At 40.5% G+C, this 22,313-nt stretch overlaps 1 protein-coding gene across 7 annotated transcripts in view; it reads right to left on the reverse strand.

Moving 5' to 3' along the window:
- The window catches only part of LOC135486167 (transcription factor AP-2-epsilon-like), a 200,619-nt gene that overhangs the window by 36,248 nt on the left and 142,058 nt on the right, over positions 1-22,313 (reverse strand). For all 7 annotated transcript variants that reach the window (XM_064768755.1, XM_064768756.1, XM_064768754.1 and 4 more), the window contains one exon: positions 3,317-3,374. In XM_064768755.1, the coding sequence (XP_064624825.1) occupies positions 3,317-3,374 (58 nt within the window). The remainder of the gene's footprint in view (positions 1-3,316; positions 3,375-22,313) is intronic.

Genomic DNA, 22,313 nt, shown 5'->3' on the forward strand with positions numbered 1-22,313 from the left:
TAAAATATTGACATCGCAATGGTCTTTGTCAGTTGTCCGTCCCATGATAGAATATCCGAAATGAATTAACTGGTATTCCGATTATTTAAGTGTATTAATATTGCTGCCATGTTATGTAAACAGAACATAAGCAGGTCGGAATCTGACTTTTACAATAACTTGTAACTTTAGTCATATTGACTCTTCGAGTGGTGTATCAAACTGGTGTAGACATGATTGAATAGAGCTGCGGAATTAGTTTAAATGTTGTAAAAGCCATCTTGTGTCGACCGCGGAAATATTGACTCTCTCGTTCAGTTCTGTAACCCGAGCCCCTTGCCTTTGTACGACTCCGAGCGAGATCACTCCACGCTTTGTTGCGTGGAAATCGAAGTTAGATGAGAATTAATTACCTCGACACCTCAACAATGTATGGAGAGTTTTAGAAACACCTTACAGTGTACTTAGCAGGAGAATTCCCGGGTAATGTGAACGCGATGGACGCTGTTTGATTACATAGCTAATATTTACCGGATGTTAGGACAACCCATGTGTTTAGACGTCGGTAACGACGTTATATCTCGGAAAAGAAGACCGGTTTGCGGCGAGAGCAAATCGGACGGAATAAGCGCTGAGTCAGCATAAATCATATTCCAACTGGCTAGATGCGCAATGATTTCTATTATAGTCTTCGCCGCATCAGTGGCATTGTAACTAGCTAAAGGTAACAAAAAGTGTTTGTCTCCTTCAGCTGAATATAATGGGATTCGCCGCTGTACTAGAAAGACAGCATGCTAACTGGATAGGTGTTCTTTTTTCTCCAGGAAAGACAGAGAAAGAGGCTAATGAAAAGGAATTCGCAGATTTTATTGCCACATCTTTGGCGAACATCTACCTCCTCTTCTGCTTGAGTCTCGTTATTCTATCTCTAACCGCTTTCAGCACTTGCCGTATTTTGGCTGTTTACAAATCAGTTCCGAAAGGATTAAAAAACGGCAAGGGTTAACCCGGCTTTACAGTCAGTGTTAAACACACGTCCCCCATGTGCATATAACATTTAATTCTCAACCACAAATCCGCACTTGTTAGTGTAACATGCCCGTGGGGAAGTTTCCTGCGAATTGATCTATTTTGAAGACAGTCGCTCGCGGCTTTCTAAAGGTCGATCGCCTCAAGGAAAAACAGAGGACAACCAAGTAATGATGGATCCATATCTCAGGGAAATGTACATGCACTCAAACTACACGTGAGCACTGAGAAGGCGCAGGGTCGCCGCCGCCGCTGGCAATTCAAAATGGCCGGGGGCAATCCAAGATGGCAGCGGATGACGTCACCAGTTGACATAGTTTTAAGTGTGATATATGGAGACTGTGGAAAATAGGCCTCGCCTGAAGGTACTAAAGGCTTCGGGCAAGGTTAATTTAAATCCATAGATGTAAGGCAACAGGATATGGAATGCAGAAGGAACATTTTCTCTTTATATATCGCAAGAAGTCAAAGAAGAAATCTCTTATCTGTTTTTGCCAGTGGTGTTTGGAAGACCAGATGTCATGTAACAGTATTCTGTATTGGCCAAGCATTGTTCCGAAATGGCGATGGCTGTACCAAAAATTGGCGGATTCAGTCCTCCCGTGCAACACAAAACTAACATTGTGGCTTTTCGTGTTCAGACATCCTTCTTGAGATGTCCTCAGCGCTCATTAAACCACGGTCTGTTTCCTCCATTTCACTTTTGCCGGCCTCGGAACGTGCTGTTCTCGGTGGAACCAAGACTGCTCTGATTGTCAGCGACGACGACTAATCAAGTCCAACTCGTGCGTGTGAACCTGATGAGCATCATTTTTTGCCATCTTTTCTAATTATATCGAAATTTCGTATAACAAAGCGGCGAGACTCGGTCTCCTGGAGTTAGACTGTGTCTAGAATACAATAGAGGTGTTCTATCTTATTGATGAAGTAACAGATGCAAATGTTGCTGGAAGATTCCATGTTAGACTTGCCAGAAACTATAGTACATTCTATGTAGTATAGTTTCTTGTTGAATTCTCTTCTTTATTTCAATCAAATCGTGAAAAAACTGTTATACATCGACTACAGACAACTCAATGCAGTAACTGTACATCTTTCCATCAACTTCATTTGGAATTAACCAGGAGGTAGATGCATTGGAAACTCCGGCTTTTACGTGTTGGTGACTAATTAATAGGTATGGTACAGACAATTGAACCAATCTACCTTGTGATATAATGCTTGATACAAACTGGACAACAGAATCGAGGTTAAATGAGGTGGCAACGAAGCTGTACTTTTGCAATATTGGGTATGCGACGCACGCACGCTGAAGCAGCTTCTCTATACCACGAACGCACGCAATTTGCTGAGACTGGCATAGCGTTTGGTTCAAGCAGTAATCTACTTGTTAGGTTTTTGAAAAAAAGATCTGCGCGAATTATTTAAAAAGCAATTTTAGAATTTCAGATCATGTTGTCACTTCTCTTGTTAGATTAACATGTAGAGGATAACGATTAAAAAAACACAGTTCTCCCTCAGATATCTTCTACAATTTCAATTATTCTTTACCTTTTGGTATGCAAGATACATGTACGTGTACAAAATGTATTTAACGAAACGAAAATAATGGTAAAAGCATGCACACTTCAGTACACGTACGTTGAAGTGTATATTTGATGTTATGCACCACAGCATACTAGCAAAGTGAGAAAGCATATACCATTAGTTTTTGATATGATTTTGCATAAAAGGCATGGCAGGCACATAAATGTCAACAATGTAACCAGGTGATGATGGTACAAAGAAGTGAATTTGGAAGAACTGGTTCTTTGCCATAAAGATAACTACGTAAGCAATAGAGGGATGAAATGTAAAGTGCACGATAGGAATCAAGGATTCGGTGCTTGGTAAAACTACATGACGTATGATGCTGGCATGTGTGTCAAATATGGAAGTGTGCCATCTCTGAAAGGTTTGTTCCAACTATGATATGCCAAAACTAATAAACAGGGTCTAGGATGTGGGATAAGGTTTGGTATAACACATCACAGGTAATCAGTTACCGAATCCTTGGTTCCAACTAGTATGCTGAGCAGGAGTTAGTTGTTCAATGCGTCAACTGTCCTTGGCGTTAGTCTACTGGCAGAATCTGCTGCAGGCTTCCACGCCAAAAACGTGTCCCATTGAACAACTGGCCTTGGAAGTAATAGTGAGGTTCAGATTAGCAACCTCTACGGATACATATACGCACTTTATGATGTACGTGATAAGTATCCGTATCAGTTGTGGACCAAACCTCCCTATGGTCTTATAATATTGGACATACCTTTGCGTATGACTGTGCTGTGTTCACCTAGATAGCTGCCACCGTCATCAAGCCCGGGCTGTAAAGATAAACGATAGACGAATGGATTAGACATTAAAACACATCCGTATCACTTTTTATTGTACCTTTTAGACATCGGTTTATTTGTCATTAACCTTTAAAAACACGTATATATGCCATTGATAATCATTATCATTTGTTATGAATTGACTGTTTCTAACATCGTCTTGCACTGGTGACCAACATCATGCACAGCTGCAACCACGGTATCACTCAAGATATCCTCCTCCCCAAGTACAGGATATCCATCTCTTAACGTCTCTATTGATCCTTTTAACCTGTACACTTAAGAACACCATCTCGTTGCTGAGGAGTGTTAATTACCCGGATGACAGAGCACGATATTACTAATACTATCACTGTACTCCTTGGGAACCTACAGTCGGGACGGAAAATATTTGAAGACTTTATGTTAAATCTGCGGCGAAACTCTCCCTTTTTGGAATAGAATTAGAAATGATGAGAATTTTAATTTGGAGATGCATCGCACGAATGTCGAGATTTTGATTAAGTAAAAGATGGCGTGTTGAAAAAGTACGATGATAAGGCCACCTTTTTTCGGATAGGCCTGTCACAAAAGAAAAGGCCGCTGAAATGCTCAATTTCGAGGGCAATTAAGATTTTTTCGGTGTGTGGTGCATTTTTGAATTATTACAAGATGTAGAAAAGGCAGAATGCACTGGAAGACTTATTCTCGTTAGATGCAAAACCTATTCACGATGAGCACGAAACACCGAATACCAGTATTTATTTTCCAACAGCCTTTAACCCTGCATCTGTCTCCCCGTAGCTTTACACACTATAAACGACTACCCAACTAATCAGAGCCAAGTTGCCGTATTATTTTTGCAATTTACGCCAAGATAATATTTTGTACGCTCGTTAGAGCTTACGCTATGCTGCATAACGTAGCGGTAGCTTCAAAGCTTCTCAAAGATCTACCGCAAAGTAAGGTGAATATGCGTGGAAGATAGGTCATCCGGTGATATGTGGTGAATAGGTCACCGCAATGAGCAACCAGGTATAGCATTTCTTTTTTTGACTTTGGAATGGGGAAGTAGTTTTGGGTGACCAACATTTTTGAAGAACGCAAAGGAAAATGTCTCAGTCATAATTATAACGTTCTTTGGCATCCTATTTTGCAAAAATATCTTCTCAGATTACGAATAGCGAATTTTCTTTTCTTCTCCTCATGATTTTGATCCAACACTATCGAGGGCAACTTTTCACAAAACATTGAGGTTCAATGAATTAGTACCGTACACAATTATTTGACTAGATCTAAAATGTATTTTATCGGCAAATGCTTCGCTCCAAATCGATAACCAACAAAGCGCTATCATTTTTGGGGGGGAACGAGCCGCTGAGAGTTGAATATTCGATGAAATTTATTGACTCATTGATCTAGGTGTGATTGTACCGTTTTTATAACGACCCACGTTGATTTCGTAATTGTTCAATTTCTCATTTCCCGTACGAGAAACGCCCGGTAATTATGTCATTTTTGGTATTACAGGGCAGTGCACGTGCAAGAACTGACAAAGTGACTTTTGATATCTTCTGCTTCAAAAATGATGCAAGTTTTACAAAAAGTTCAAAGATCGGTAATCACGTGCAGAAATATAGATTGCATCCACGACTGTGAACCTGTAATCAAGTTGCGCAATTAGGTGCGCAATGTGCAGGCAAGATTACCGCAGCAAACGCAGTAATGGCGGCGTTTCCGCCCCGTTAGACTCCCATCATGCACTGATAAGGCCTCCTATTTACATAATCGGCGCGAATTATCCAGAAAAGGAGAAAATATGAACGTCGCATGTTTGGTAATTGTTGAAATCATGACCGTATTCCGTTAGATTCAAGATAATGACCGAACAGCGCGATCAGATTGAATGAAATCTGAAATTATCCGCCAATTTCAAAACCGATACCGGAGCTCAATGATGACTTATTGTGCAAATCGTTCTGATAACTTTCAAGTTCGCGTGCAGATCTTCGCAATTTCATGATATTTTGAAAGATTCGGCATTTCCACGCAAACCTTTGGGTGGGTTTGTACTCCTCTGTAGAGATAAACTCAAACGTTGATTTGTGATTTGAATGGTGCACGAACGGTGAAATCAAATCGTTTGACATCGCGTGTTCGGGGACATATTTTATTTATTTGCAGCAGCCAACATGTCGCTGCGAGTTTAGGTCTGGGTTCTCTTGTAACCCTTGGTTCTCTGTGTTAAAACTTTCCTGGGGTTTGACCTGAAATTGCAGAAAGATTGTTAAGGTCTTAATCTGCCAATACTCGACAGTGTTGTGTGGAAGGAAAGGGTGGATCCATTGATTTTTGAGCCCAGTATATGTCAATGTCATGTCAATTTCACGTCATCCATTTAATTTTTTATACCTGTCCGGTAGCTCCAAATTCCTGAGAACTGTCACCAATTATATAGCTATGCCTTCATTAGGAAACGGTTTCTATTGGTTAAGAAATGATATGATCAATTAATTTCAGTTCTGAGGCTTTTTAAAATTCCTCACAAGAATGGTCATCCGGTGTTACCACCTTTTGGATCATAATTACGGCCTCGGCATCACCTGATACGGTCAAAACCGCCTAATTCGGCACCAGCGGCATCGCCCTCAAGAATCTCACATGGCCTGAATCTCAAAATCGTCGCGCGGTGCCTTTTATCCAGTAGCGACTATTCCTGGGTTTCTTAGCTGAAAGCCTCGCATCTGACTAATTAGGGCGATGACAAGGGGCTCAAGGGGTAGGTCTTTAGGGGACAAAGCTGCAGCCCACAGACCAAAGGGACCGCTCCGCCCGGGATCCAGAGATTTCGGCCATCTTTTGTGCCGCTTTCAGGCGCCCGCCACGGTATCCATTCTCATGTAAACTCTCCACAATATGAAGAGCACAAAAGTTGCTGTTTGCCTAAACTGATATCTGGTTGGGATCTGAATCGTGGCGCGACCTCATGTGGTACGGAGGCTGCAGCAATGGGACTGGGCAGGCCAGCGCGGTCCCATGGCCCACGGGGAGACGGATTGTGCTGCCAGGCCATGGGACAATCCCACCAGCTAAAGGGGTGTGCTGAGTGAATGTACAGAAGCCTTTGACTATAGTCTACCCGTGTTTGATGCAGGTTTCGTGGTCTCATCTTTGACACTGCTGAGGGCAGGGGGTTGATGCACAGAATGGGAAGGAATGCATGTGGCTGTTTGCGAACACAGGCCATAAACGTCAGCCATTATAAAGCAATGGTGTATCTAAGAATGCACCAGGGTGAGGACCTGAATAAGTCCACAAATGTACACAAAGTCCGCGGTGGGAATACACTGACTATATCCGTTATGCATTAGTGCTTTTGGTTATTTGGCAGCAAAAGAGCATAGCTGTTGGTGGGGAGGATTTGGCCCGACAAACCTAGTTATGGTGGCACTCATTTTTATGTTAACCTGCTTTTCCAAATCTGTAAAATTTGTATGATTGAATCTATGAACAGACGATTGTAGAGTGGCTGAATCTTTGTCAACGACTTCAATTTATAACATGAACTGTTTATTCTTTCAAATTCAAAACTCAAAACAAAAGATTCATACGTACGGCAATACTTCACTTCAATATAATACATGTATTGGAATAATTCTTTCTCAAGTTCATTAATTTAAAAAAAACATCGTATGTCTTTTTCATTCTGACAAACTGTATTATAGTAACAGTGAACGTTACTTCTGAGAATTGCTTTCACTATCGTTATGCGCATAAGCCACCCAAGAGTGAATATCCTCGTATTATTATCAAACCACAAAGAATCCCTCTTCAAAGAACTGGTGTGTTTCAAAAGATCTATCAAGAAGACCATTTACATACTCCTTCATGCATCGTTATGGTGAAGAGACGCTGTACTGTCACTGTCAAAAGCAAATGGTCACGTTGGATCTTTCACAAGAACTGTTGGTTCTTTCACATAAACAATGGGTAACTCGAGCAATTTTCAAATCTTTAAGTTAATTTTTTTCATGTACATCTACGAACATGCCAAGGTATAGCCTACCTCAACAATAAATAATAAATTTTCCGGAAAAAAAATGTTAATCGGGCCCCTTAATGTTTTTCTTGGTAAGCTCAAGCCTGCAAACTATGTTGGTAACCAAAATCAGATTCAAGAGAAAACAAATTTCGAAGAAAGTCATTGCGTAAATTTCGCGCAAAAGCCAGAAATATTGTGGATATCTTCTTCAAACGACTGTACTCACTGGTAACCACTGAAAGCAGATCTCAAACACAACGTATACCAAGGATGAACACGTCATTACCAGACTAATGGGACTGCATCTGTGATTCTCCGTCTACCCAACATAGCCCAAGGGCCTTTTCCTCCCACAAGCAATGCACTACAAGCTGCCTGTACATGGGAAATGAGAAGCGCTGTCACATAAAGCATTTTCGTATGGATTTTTCATAACCGGTTATAAGATTTCGATTTCTCTAAGCTGAGATAATGTATGTCGGAAATCTCTCCAAGACGTGTTTTCGAATGAACAGAAGTTTTGAGATCCTAACCAGAGTTAAAGGAATAATACACCACGAAGGAAGTGGCAACAGTCACACTCGCAGAAATTTTGAGGGCAGATATAGCCATAACACCTGTTTCCAATTTCATCTTCGAAATATTTAAGATGGTGGATCTGCTCCTTAGTTGTGATATTCTGGTACTAGTAATATATATGAAGCGATTGATCAGTTGAACCAGAGAATACATCATGCAAGAGGACAGACTTGGCAATGCCTTGATTTAAAAAAAAATAACTTAGATTTGTTCAACAGTGGTGCTATTAATACAATAGGCCTATAACTATGGCCTGGTACACCACCAAACAGTTTTCGATCCACGAGAACCGAAGATGATGTATCGCCATACATCTACCTGTTAACTGTCAATACTCATTAGCAACTGGAGAAAGAGGTGTTCAATGTTGTATCTGAGGAAAAACACTTCCGGATTTCAACTTCGCCAGGGGCTACGCTTTGCCTTTAGTTTTTAGTAAAAACCGAACCTAAAACTTAACTAGTTTAGTCCATGCCATTTCTCACGCTAAATGGTAACGAGTTAAATTCAGATGGTTAATGCAAGTTTGAGAAAAGACAATAGAATGCAGGTGCATTGCGTGTTTTTCCGCTTCGTCTTCGATTTTCTCGGGTGGTTATTGACGGAGGATATGAGACGTATGTGTCAAGTGTCATGTTCACTGGAATTGCCTGTTGTGCATATTGATGCATTCCTTGCAATGTCAGTCAGGTAATTTGGTAAGGTAGGAACAGAGAACTGACTTTAAAAAAGATATCAGGTGAGACCACTTCTTCTGAAGCGAGAGACGTTGGGATCACCCTCTCTTGAACCGAGAATCGCTAAAATCTCAAATAAATCCAGCATCTTTGTTTGATCATACGCCAACAGAATCACCATGCCCCCTCTCTCTATTCCTCATCAAGACAGTCTAGATGGCTTTAATGAGGCTAATACGAGTTAATAATGGAGAAAATGGAAGACATCCCGACCTGTCACGTGATTTAACAGCGCGAGCTGACAACCGGGATCAGCGTCACTCAAATCCGGACTCAAACCGGAAGCTGCGTGGCAACCATAGTTGACAGGACTTTTAATCTTTGTGGTTTGGGGTTACAAAATGAGGCCGTTATGAACATCTATACAAAAGCTGCACAAGGTTATTTTAGACCATGCTGCTAAATCAAAGAAGTATTTATGAAACTACACATCCCTGCTCCCCCACACTCATTTTAAAATCTCCATGTACATGTACACAGTACAGGATGTTCCCTTGTTTTGGCTAGAAAAAGGGTTAAAGTACAAGTTGCAAATGGAAGTAAAGGAGCCTCGTCTCCGAGTTGAAACCCCATCATCACCAAGTACAAACGTGTCCAAGCCTTAATGATAGTATGGATGAGCAAACTTGGCGTAATTAGCCGCAGATTCGTATTCAGACTTGTCAGGTTTTACTAAATTAAGCGTTGTCTTGACAACAACAGTTCCCAAATATTGGAGGAATATTCAATTGTTTCCCCTATTTGTAATACAATGTATTTTGATTGTTTAAATGAGGAGATTGAGGTGTTGCCAAAATCAATCCGCATTGTTGACGAATATTTACGTTGTCTCGGTGCAGTTCCAACTCCGGAGACAATGTCTTCCTCATTTGATGGTAAAAATGCGATAATGTAAATGAAAACATCCGAAAAGAAACGAGAAGAGCCTGGAATTTGACCGACATCTCCCTGTCAGGCCAAATGCCGCAGCAAATATTAACGCAACAGTAACTCGGTGATATCGTGACAGAAAGATTATCAATCACCGGGAGACCAATCAGCATGAATCGTTGCATGATGACTGCTAAATCGTGAAACAATCAAAGATAACTCTATGGTGACAAATAGCCATTTAGGGCCGCACTCAGAGTGATTAATTAAACATTGGGGAATATGTAATGGCGGCGGAATGTGGTGAAAGTGCCCGGATATGACAGTGCCCGGATGTAAGGGTGATAGAGAAGAGAAAGATGGATAATCCGTAAAAATGTCGCCGAGGAAGAAAACAATAGAAGGAATCGAAGTACGAAGATGTCACTTTAGAATATTAGCATTTGATTGTGACGAGGGACTTTGTCTTGCCAGGTATAATTTGTGCTCTGACTTCCATCCTCGAACTCCATATGCGATGTTCAATATCCTCTGTAGCTTATAAATTATAAATCACTAACAAGCACTTAGCAAAGCGACACTCCAATTTCTTTTATCTGAAGACAGACTTTAGAAATAACCCGATGATAGTGATACATTGTATTATTTCATCGACCCTCGACAAAACGATGTCAACGAAGTTTGTTTGCATCTATATGTGCTTTGCTTAAAAACTAATGGGTACTAAACAGCAAGAAAAATATTATTTACTATAGCGATATACGTTATTGCGTCGTCAGCAAAATGTTGAATATTGGCAATTTTACGTATCGGATTTTGCAAATGGGTTTCCATTGTAGCAAATAGTTTTTTTGTAATATTCAAAATACCGATACGAAAAGCTATCAGAGAAAGTACCTACCCTCGATGCTGGTGCGAAGGTGTTAACCTAAATACTGTTCGAGTGCTAGCTGGTGTCGCTTCCATTCTCGACATGTCAGATACATTCTGTGGCATTACCATACACTCAACCGAAAATGGGAAACGCCTAAACCAATACATTGTAATTGCACATGGCCTATAGGAAATATGCTTTAAGTTATTATGTCTCCATGGCTACCATTCATATGTACATTCAGAAGATGAGCCGAGGGGATAGTTATTTGCCAAGAATGTACGACATCGTATATAGTCTCATATTGCCTGAGGCAAAACTGGCCTAACCCCATTTGTGACTCTGCATGTGTGGTGAAATGTATGTGTAATTGATCATGTAGTTTAGAGACGCAGAACGGTGTAGTGTAACGGCATTGGCTACAACCTCCCCAGTCTATCATGTTATGCATTTTTTCCGAAGAGCAGAGCATGTATGTTCACAAAAAAGCATTAGCATTGTTTATTATGCCATTTATTAACCATAGAGCATTCGACTTAATAAAATGTAAGTATAGAAATGCGATGAAACGGTATTGACATTACAAAAAGTTTGATATTTTCTTGTAAAAACATGACAAAGGCATAACACATTCTTCGCTGCAAAGATCTATAAAATGTATACACAATACTGATTCGTAATGGCGGCTATAGAACACATGCCAGCTTTTGATTGGTAGCCTCGTTTCGACGACAACCAAACATCATCCGCCGCGGAATGACAAGGCTACTCAAGAAACACAAGTTCCTTTTTTTCAGAAGGACTCTATGTTATTCAGCCTGGAGCGATGAATAAAATATTCAATAAAATGTCAATACAATCGAAACATTGAAAACGAGCTAGAGTGTTTTGTTTACATTTCGTAAAGATGGATTTGTTCGACAATATCATCAAAATCTAGGATGCTTAGATATCATAAAACTGCTTGATGTTTAAAGGTTGACGAGTTTAGGGAAATAGCTACATGTACTTATATAAAAGCAATGTTGGGTCGGGTGCTTTTTAAAGAATACTTGAAGTTTGTTTTCGAGCTCACGATGTGATTGGGGAAATGAAAAATCGAATCACTTTTTCACTTGGCTGGATATATATGAATTAATTACCTGTGATTGCCCGTCCAGCACCGTGTGAGCTAATTGCCTACATGATGGTATCAACAGGGATGTCACGCAAGATTTTCCAACTCATTAGTAAAGAAAAATACCCTTCACATTAAACAAGAAAATGGGACTCATCCCCTATTTTATCAAACCGTACGCAAACAACTCATTTACAGCGTTTTGGTTCAGGTGAAAACATATTTATCGGTCTGGTACACAACTACGTTATGGCCTTTTAATTCTTGAGTGTTCTACATGGGGGGTTCATCAAAGATTCTAATAAGCCATACAAAGTCGTGATATTTTCCTGGATGAAACTGGCCAATCACAAATTGATAAATCAGCGGTAAATTGCGTCTCTTTCAGCAACGCTGCCAGCGGATGTAACCATGAAAATTATCGCGGAGACCACAGATTTGCATTAAGCTGCATTTTCTCCGATTGTCATGGTGTAATTTAGCTGCTCCGTAACTGAATAATGTGATCAGGGCCAATCAAGGTCTTGTTATGATATCTGCTATAAAACGGGTGACAACAGATAACAACTGACATGAGAAAGGTTTAAGGATGCAAGTAGAATGCGATCTAGCATCTTTGTGCATCTGTAATGGATGCCTACTCAAGGCATGTTCACAATCCCCAATGATGTCGAGTAACGTTGAGAGTCCCTTCCCGTGTTATCGCTGACCATCTCACGGCCAGAGCACAAAATCCTTGTCATGACCACAACTCCGGCACATGCTTCTCTCAAAGGGCCAGTACAATGGCAACCGGTCTATGATCGGTTAATATACTTGGATTTCAAAGGAAGACGATCAAACACTGATAGTAAAGCGAGAAGAACCGTGTTGTAACACCGCTTGAATGAGCTAGTACATTCTGGATGTTTTGCACACAGGCGAACAACACAATGAATGTCGTAAAACACAATGAGAATGCTAGTTTGATGGACGGATAATACTAATGCCGATTGAGTCTGGTTCTTGTGAAGGCGAAATGGCATTATAAACGGTCAGCAAATAGTTCTATGTGTCACCTTTCAATGACACACAACTTTTCTTTATCGTGCATGAGGTACTTTTAACTACCGTTACATTTTATTGAGGTATTCTGTTGCTTATATCAGAGAATTTGTGACATGTGGCATTTGAAAGGCAGTTTTGGGATTGTTGAGGTGTGCGAATCACCATAAACATTCACATCGAAAACAGTGTCTCGACACTTTTTCTTTTATCATATACATGTAGTTGAAGCTGTTCGTAGAGTATGTCAAAGTCTAGTTGTGTCGAATACAAATTCATATTCACCTATTAAGTTTTGTAGCGAAGGTTGTCAAGTTTTTTTCTGCCAAAAAGCAAGATGTCAAACAAGCCAGAATCGCCAATAATATCTGTCTCCGACATTATCAGTATCGAAAAGCGAGACATATTTGGATTTGTCAGTCTCTCTCGCTGCATTTGATGATGTTCTTTCACCACATTTGACTTGTCATTCTCAGGCTCGGCTAACTTTCAGGTGATTATGAGCCGTGTAGAACAGCCCCGCGGCAAGGCGAAAGTGGCGGGAACGGTATCTCGAAGATACGGACCAATTCCATTGCCGCCATGAAGAAAGGCTTGTATATTCCCTCGCCGCGAGCAATACCCCGGTTGAGACAATACCCAAATGTAATTGCCTTGTACGTCTTCGTTCAGCGACAATGGTCAAGTTGTACAGGAGGATGGGAGATCTGGTGATCGATATCTGAAGGAATCAGAAGGAGTTGACGTGACGGCCGCGGGCATGGCGATGCTTGGGGCGGTTCCGATTGGATCGGGAGGCTGGCGAGTTGGGGAACAAGGCTTGCGATGAGATTGCTAGGGCTGATCAAGATCCTGGCTCGTTATACTGTTACCGCCAAGGCGATTGATAACAAAGGACCATGACGACATCCTGCAGACTGGGTTAAGTTCTGTTGAGGAAACATGGCCTGACACAGACGACAGCATGGTAAAAAACGGCCGTAAACCCCCTTCCGTGAGGTCAGTGATTTGGCCGATGACTTGTGAGCAAGGTTAACGTACATCTGATGTATATGCAACGCTTGCATCTTATGTAAAAGTAATTGCAATTAGAAGAGTTAACAAAAGTGCATATTTGAAGAAAAAATGATTTCAATAACATTGAGTTCAGTTCGAATAAATGAAAAGGCTTCATTCCTGAATCGAACGTTTCGTTGCAAAGAAATCCCACTTTTTATCAAATAATGTTCATCAAGATTGGACATGTGCGACAGGATGTAGCAATGGCATAACATACCGTGGTATCCGGTTCACGAATGTTGTGGAAAGGTCACGACTGAATAAGCCATTGATTGACACCAAAAAACTGACTTAACATTGCCGAACTAGTGCAAATATTTGCTTGGCATTTATTGGCAATTCATGATCAATGAAAATAAATTTTGATTTGAAAGACATTTTCCCATGGACTGCCTCCCTTCTTTGACCAAACCCAAAACAGGTGTATTAGTATAGCGGGGCAGATATTGTAGTAGAGATTCGCGAATAAAAAAACAAAACCCCAGTTCATGAGTTCACGTACTGCCTTTTAAGGTTTGAGCCACAAATTATCTGTTGTCCGTCTCAGTTCTATTTATTTAGTTTTGTCACCCACTTGTGGCACTTAATCTTGTTGGTAAATTATCCAAAGTGCTTTGTAACATTTGTAGATTTGACGCTAATAGCAGAGTAGGCCAATAAGCAACGCAATATGTTCGGGTAGTTTACAAAAAGTTCACAAAATCCAATGAATAATGTTTGGAAAAGAAAGCCAGTGCTTTCAATGTACATTGTTATTTCAATTGCTCTCATGTAGAACTTTACTTATCAATGGGTTAGAGCAATGAGGTACCTCAAACATAAATTCTTTGCTGTCAAATCCAAAGCCCCTTAGCTTGTTCGCCGATTGTTCAAGTGTGTCTTGAATAAACTGTATTCCTCTGGGCTGTTAGTCCAATTTGTGAATGGATACACAACAGTGAGTTTGAATTTGTCAAGATGATTATCGACTTGAAAAATGGTCTTCCGACAATAAAGATGAATGACAGATTAGGTTTAATCAAATATAATTCAATTAGGGTATTACGTAATCGAATCAACAGTTACACAACCTTAAGTGACTTATTCTGTTCACAACAGAATCCACTTCAAGTCTTTTGCAAGTTTGCCTTTTTTGTGAAGATAACAAAAGATATTCATGCATTCAGCAAACGTATTTCGTATTGGTGTGCACAGCTGATGAAGTATTTTTTTACCAATGATGGACTGCATTCATGGCTCGAAAACTTCATATGTAGACGCTCTCTTTCTTGGATGTGTTTCATCAAAATGAAAAAGAACAACAATAATCGAAGAAGAATTTAATAAGGAAATTTGCAGTACATGCTCATGTTGTCAAAATATAAATCAAATGCATGTAGACAATGTATGTGAAGGCTATGATATAAATGATTCTTTTTGGCTACATGAGAGATTTAATACGTAACATCCTAACACATTTTCAGCTCTTTACAGCTTCATCAAATTATATCTATTGAGGTAGGATGCATTTTTTCGATATAAAATGTTACTGCCGCACCAGATGGGATGCCACAAGGCATTGCCAACGGATCAAATAGATTGAAATGACGAGAAAATAGTAAATGTGGTTGAGTAATAGGATTACATATCAAGGCTAAACTTGATCACCAAAACCAAAATCCGATATCCAAGACTGAGTGGAAGTACACTATCTGTCTCATGTACACACGAATGTACTGTTTGATAGTGGTAAATCTACACTGGGGTAGCGGATGGCCCCGGGGTACCCGTCTACCCAGAGGCGAGGGTATTTCTAACCCAGTTTCACATTCATGGCTCGAAGCGATCAACGTCCCTTCAAAGCTACCGTCTGCCTCGGGGCCCACGTGACCCAATAACCTCTAAATCATTATCGCAAGATTAAACCGCCGACTGCTCGGGGGTGACATGTCATCCAGACATACAGCAGAGTTCAGAACATAATCGAGGCAATCAAAATGAATACAGTAAAGATGAACTTGAAGAATCCCTAAAAGTTCTCCATTGCATTTGTTGCCATGGTGCGCTTTTGCGTGCTACGGAAATACGTAGTTGTTTACGTTGTTAAATAATCTTCAATTCCACTTCGGCCGTTGACGGACTGAATAGTTTTTCTTGATATTATGATCAGTTACATATTTCAATCGATGATAAACCCTTTCGGGCCGATTTGTCTCGTGATAAGGCCATGTTGTCACTCAGCAGCTTTTCTCAACGTGTTTACCACAAAACGTGGTTTCGAGGGGAAAGGAACATGTATCGAGTTTTCGTCCCGCTGAATTTGGTTGCCATAGGCCTATCTCTTTTTGGTAACCCCCATTATGCACTCAGTTATCCTGTTCTTCAGTGATCAGTTACCCATTGCCATAGAAGGCAAGCCCAATTTGATATACTGATTCGTTCTAGCTTTTCGTCTTCGTAAATGAAAAGGTTAATCGTGTGCTATGAAGACAGTGTCCATGTGTCTCTAATGAGATCGCAGTGCCCTGCACGACCGAGTAATGAGGGTGTCGCACTCTCCTTGATCGTGTAACGAACGCCGATGTTGTACCTTCGTCCACGGATATACCGTCTCCCGCAAATAGTTCACTCTTAATTGGGTTGCAGTTACAATGTAAAATGATATAGAATTTCTGTACAGGCAAGGCGTTAAAATAACGTGTTTGCTTTTATAATTAGGGAGAGAATAACACACTGTCACCATTGGCTACGTAATTTTGCGATGTGAACGCTGGCAAGGAAAATGTTACGTGCAGAACGCTACGTTCGTTAGTCAATTCAACCCTTTAAGTTCAAAGAAACTATTTGTCACAAAAAAGAACAGACATATACACACGATCATGTCTGAGCTGAGGTTTTGGGGATGCCAGAAAAACCTGGTAATCATTCAATCAGGTTGGTCGGCTTGAAGGGAAATCCAACTTCCATCCGACTAAATAACGACTTTCAAACGATTTACATGTATTTTGTTTTCATGTCTGATTGTGGTAGGCCTCAGACCATGAAACAATTCACATTCTCCAAGTGTCAGATAAAGATGGCTTAAGTATCTCTTCTGTTAATAAAGTGGTTTATTATGTCATGTTTATACCGACATCTGCAACGGCAGCCAAAAGGTGTAAATACGTGTTAAACCAGATACCACAAGATTTATTTAAAGTGTGCATAATACAGTAAGGACGGTTATCGGCTTGTCGATCTGTCGGCACAGTAGGACAAACATGTGACAGTGTGATGGGACAGACCCCCTGGAATTCATGCCATAGACACGGCATTCTGACATATTGCTCAAAACCGTTTAATATAATACGACTTCGAATGTACACTGTAGCATAAAACCTGTGGATGGTCGCTGATTGTGAAGGTAGTATTGCCTATTGAAAACTGTGGTGTTTAGAAACATGAATAGTTCTATGTGTGGGGTCAGGGAGTCATGATTGTGACATCCACGATAGATTGCTGTGTATATTACCTGTGTAATCGTCAAGATGGCATTCAAGACGTGTAGAGAGGGATAATAGCTACACTGCTTCATCAAATGGCGAGATAGAGATCGGAGAAGCGGGCGCAAACACTCTTAAGACCTCTCAAGGCATGGATGAGGATGGATCTATTGGGTAATAAGAAAGAGTATCCGGGCCCTTAATTCAAGCGCTTCATCTTGAGTGGTTAATTGATGAGGGAAGGTATGTGGAGTCTGGAATATGGAGTTGGGATAGTCGTACAACTGGAGTCCTTGGGACCTGAACTTGAGCCCAGATCTAGTATCTGTAGCTCGCACCGTAGAACTTACATTATACAGAAAGAATAAAAAAACCACGTTATCTCAATCAAACAGACAATTATGCAGCAGATGCATTGGCAGCCATAACACTCGTACCATTTGAAGGAAACCCAACTAGTGCCTTGGGAATAACTCCATTCAGAAGCCCTGTAATTCAAACGTCAATTTGGCTAATAATTTACTATGAGGCAAATTAAATTTGTCAAACATTACTAATACGGATTCTGATGTTGGAAAATGATGAGGGTTGACTAATGTTACTACGATTGAATTATAAGAAACGTTTAAAGGGTATGCAGTCATATTTCACGTAAAAGTGCGGTTTAAGCATCTTGTTTTCACACACTCGGGCTCCGCGATCGCAAAGTCCCTTATTAAAAGGACCTCTTCGTGCATAACATAGGACTGAAGGTGCATGAGTATTTGACTTATTGGGATAGCAAGATGCGGTTTAAAGGGACTATCGCCACCACACCACACCTGTAGCAATGTTTTACCATGTACATGTACTACTACATGTACATATTACCTCAAAGGATTACATCATGTTAAGTTAGGATCCTCGTCAGTTGACAATCATGAATTTCCATTGAACGAGACATTGCCAACTCTTCATTGCTATGCAAAGCCATGTATAAACGTAGGTCTCTACACGTTGACGCTAAATGCCTTCTAGGCCTAGAGAAAGATATTTCGCCATCGGTAACATTGTTACCATGGTGAATATTGAGCTGGTGATTCATTAGGCCCGAAAGCTATCTGTTAGCCGTGCGTTGGCTACATATTCGTTTTAAAGCCAGGCAATTCACTCTAGTATTAATACTTTGTTACATGTACTAACATTATAGAATAGTACACGTTTGGATGATATCATATGTCCATATTATTACATGGGTAAATCTTATCAGAATGTGATATTCAGGGAAGGTAGCGGAAGTCTCACCAATGACATTTTCTTCATTTCTGCATCGCTTTATAGAGACTTGCAATCGGACGGTTAATAAAATCGAATCTAGCAGTACTCAGGCCATTGACCATAAGAGGAAACATGCTAAAATATGCAGGGAATAGTTAAAGTTGACAAACCATAGCGCTGACTCATGGCCACTTTGATAGCACACACATCTTAGGGAGCATTAAGCGATTTTTCATACGTAATTTTCCGATCGACTTAGGTTCGATGCGCGGAGGCTGTTGTTGGCGTTCACTTGGAATGCTGAAGTGGCGATCTTGACAAGTGCGGATGGAGCGATTGGCTAGATAACCCCCCTTTAGTTAGCTACTAGCTTCTTTCAGGGAGAGGACTCGCGGGAAGAGGGTGTGGCCACGTCCTGCTGTTGGCCTCTTCCGAGTCAATGGTCGCGGCTGCGACGTATTGGTGTATTGGAACAGTTGGTCATTTATACCGTTATACAGCGATATGTTACGAGTCGAATGATTCATTTGATTTCGAACAGGATTCCAACTCGCTCACACTGCGTTACATTGTTTTCTAGGCCAATATCAATATCATATTAAAGCCAAATTTACCAGATCAAATTATCTGGCCGATTCTAATCAGTGCCTTCCCTTTTCAAGCCTGTGTAGGTACGACCGAGTCATACGTGTAGCATGACCCCCACCGCACCGCACCAAGGGCAGCTAGCGTACTCAGGTGTGATTCTCTAGGAAGTTGCGTTTTGCCGACTGGAAACCTGATCTCTCGCGCAGTCCCAGGTGCGTCTGCATGAATCCCCTTTACCATTGTCCCCTAGTTCAAAGGCAGCCGGGAGAACTTCACGAAGACCCATCAGAGAAAGGAATAATTTCATTTCGAGCAAACAGCTGACAGTAACAAGCAATTTCGTACACGCGGAGCTAGCCTGCATCAGAGGTAGCGCTAGCCTAACATCAAATATGATCAGATATGCGAAATTCGCTTTCCCTTGTGCGCAGATTGCATTAGAGCATAGAGACCAGCATCCATTTCGGTAACCCGCAGTTCCTATTAATTGTATCTTTGATATCAAGCCATCTCAACTTGTATCGTTTATTCGCTGAGTTAAAAGTTCAGGATATGACGGGAGTTTTAGAATGAAATTGAAACCGTCATTGGCAATTATCAAGATGGAGAAGACAGGAAAATGTCGGGGACATTATGGCATAAAGGATTTGAAAGTTAAAAGGACATTAGAGAGGAAAGATGAGGGTGATGATACCAAAATAAAAAATATTGAGGATTTTTTTCAAACAACCCCTTATTTGCAAGCTCGAAACTTTGCATGATTATTTCTACAATTCCAGATAATATAGTTGGGGACTCTTTTGGTGACTTTAGTTAGAAAAGGGCTCATTCTTTCATCATCAGATCAATTCTTATTAAGTTCACTGTAGTAGGCCATATGGCGTAATAAACGTTTGTGTCTTTTTAGAAAGAAGCTTCTTTGGCTTCAAAAAGAGAAAGGAATATTAAAGAGGAGGTAGTTGAGGGTTTGCAGATCCGTTTTTATTCAGTTGTTGTCAAGCAATGGTATCACCCATATTGCCAATCCTACTCGCCATAGGGAAAAATAGCAGGAGCAACGGCCATTTGCGTTCGCTGTACAATATACACTGCTATTGTTATGAAGTAACTAATAGGCCCCATGAACATTCCACGCGGCTCTTATACCATACTATCATTGCTTTGTCCTTGCATCACATTGTGAAGAGGGGTCCCCTATCATAACACTGGGCTCAGCTGTGAAAGGAGGGACCCTCCGCCATCAAGGCCGCATCTTTTTTTCAGTAACAAAGCGAACAACTATCATATGATGAATAAAGGAGACTTGGCAGGTTGATATTGCATATATTTTGCAGTTTTCGTTTGTTCAGGTGTTAGATTTGCGATGCTGTCTTACAAAGGAGAGAATTGTTGTAATTTTTCTGCTCAGGTTTTTATTGTTATCGCCTTTTTGTCTGGGAAATGTAACAGGAGCTGTATCGATCCATTATCAATTCAAACCGAGAAAGATTGCATGGATACTGGATGTATTGGATATATCGTGAACTGTGGTCCGGGACTCGGGCATTGAATATCACCAATCAGAAGTAGCGAGTAGTTCTCGAGCACTGGATGATCACAGGATGCGAAAAGCCAAGTAAAATCACATGATGCTTTTAATGTTGCAAAAAACTAATTAAACATCCAAATTTTAAAATTCTTTGTAAAAATCAACAATTTAACCTGAAATCCCCTCATGTACGATGTAACATTGAGTGTAATAATGAGATACCGAATTTCAGATATTCGAAGCAGAATCCTTATTAATTGATATCTGGGTTTTTTTCTCATATGATGCGTTGCAAATTTGCACCAACATGAACTCTTTAATTGGAGTAACTTTTGATCCCCTACATGTAGGGTTTAATTTCAACAAATCCTGCGATAGGTTCGAATCGTACCGCGAATCGGGCGCCAGCTTATCACGGAAGAGTGGCTTCTGAATCTATTGGATACTCTCGAGTCTGAGTAAGTAACCTCAAACTCTTACGTAAGTTGGTAAGGTTAATGGGTGCAGATAGTTCAAGCAGTCATTAATTTCATCAAAATCTTTTGCATACCTTGTTTTGGCTCTGGAGACACGAAATGGAGGCGTACGGTTCATGGTCTTGTTTAAAACTTTCTATTATGGTAAACGTCGACACTGTAATCTTAACGGCATTCAAACTAGGCTATTTAGATTTGATAATTCAACAAAAAACAACATCCAAAATATTAAAGAAAAATCACAATTTAGTTGGACTTAGAACGAGAAGCCACCTGGGTAGTCGTTGGCTAATTTGGCTGCCCTTCATCTTGGAATGACAAAAAGATGGCGGACTCTTTCACTTGTGGGGCGTCCTGTGACCACTTCAGTCCAGTTCAACAATTACACGATTAAAAACTATGCACAAGAATTGCTTGAAATCACAGCTAACTAGCTTTCCCAGGTTTATAGCGGGGCGGATGACAATGCACAAAAAGAGCCCTTATAAACGGATAGAAGATGAATGCCACTTCATGTCCATTAAATCAAAGGAAGAAGTTGAAATTGTTAGCAAATTGAGAAAATGCACCCGATTGGAAAATGTATCCAATTGTTAATGGAGGCACCTGGAAATTGGTTTGGATAATAAATGAGTAAAACAAATGACTGCGGCCATAAGGACACGGCGTTCAAGTGTTTGAAGCAGACGATCATTTCCCAGTGTGTTTTGACCGCTGGACCGAAGCTCCAGAGCGCCAATAGAACATAGGCCAAACAGATAAATTGTAGATTCTTATTCTCATTACTTGACGTAAGGAAACGTTTCATTACTATTTCTGGCGCCCAAAAGACAATAAAACTGGGGTGTATCATAGGCTGTAGCTGACATGACGACGAACTGACCAAATATGGGCCAAACAATTCTAGGCAACGGGTAAACAAATATGTACATCTGCTCTTTTCATCACTATGAATTAGAAATCCCCTTTAACTTTCTTCTGGGTCTTCTGAGTCACAGCCAGAATTCAGGGATAAATTCACTTTAATCAAGAAACAACAGCCTCTTGGCCTAACTTAGACATGCAGCCTTTGCTATTATTTATGTATGCGTCCATAGTCAATACTACAATGATTAAATCAGCTATGTTACTGATTGGTGATGTAGAAGTTGGAAAACTGGAATGCCAAGTTTTCAGACGACATAAACCACTAATCAAACATTTATAATCAACGTTGCTATTGCCTCATTTGTTTTGAATGCAATCATGAGCTTGGAAACCCAATCAAGAGGTCAAGATTTCATCCATGAGGTTCTTGTTAAAAGCCAGATAGATTTTTA

Source organism: Lineus longissimus, chromosome 4, assembly GCF_910592395.1.
Source record: "Lineus longissimus chromosome 4, tnLinLong1.2, whole genome shotgun sequence".
Lineage (NCBI taxonomy): Eukaryota > Metazoa > Nemertea > Pilidiophora > Heteronemertea > Lineidae > Lineus > Lineus longissimus.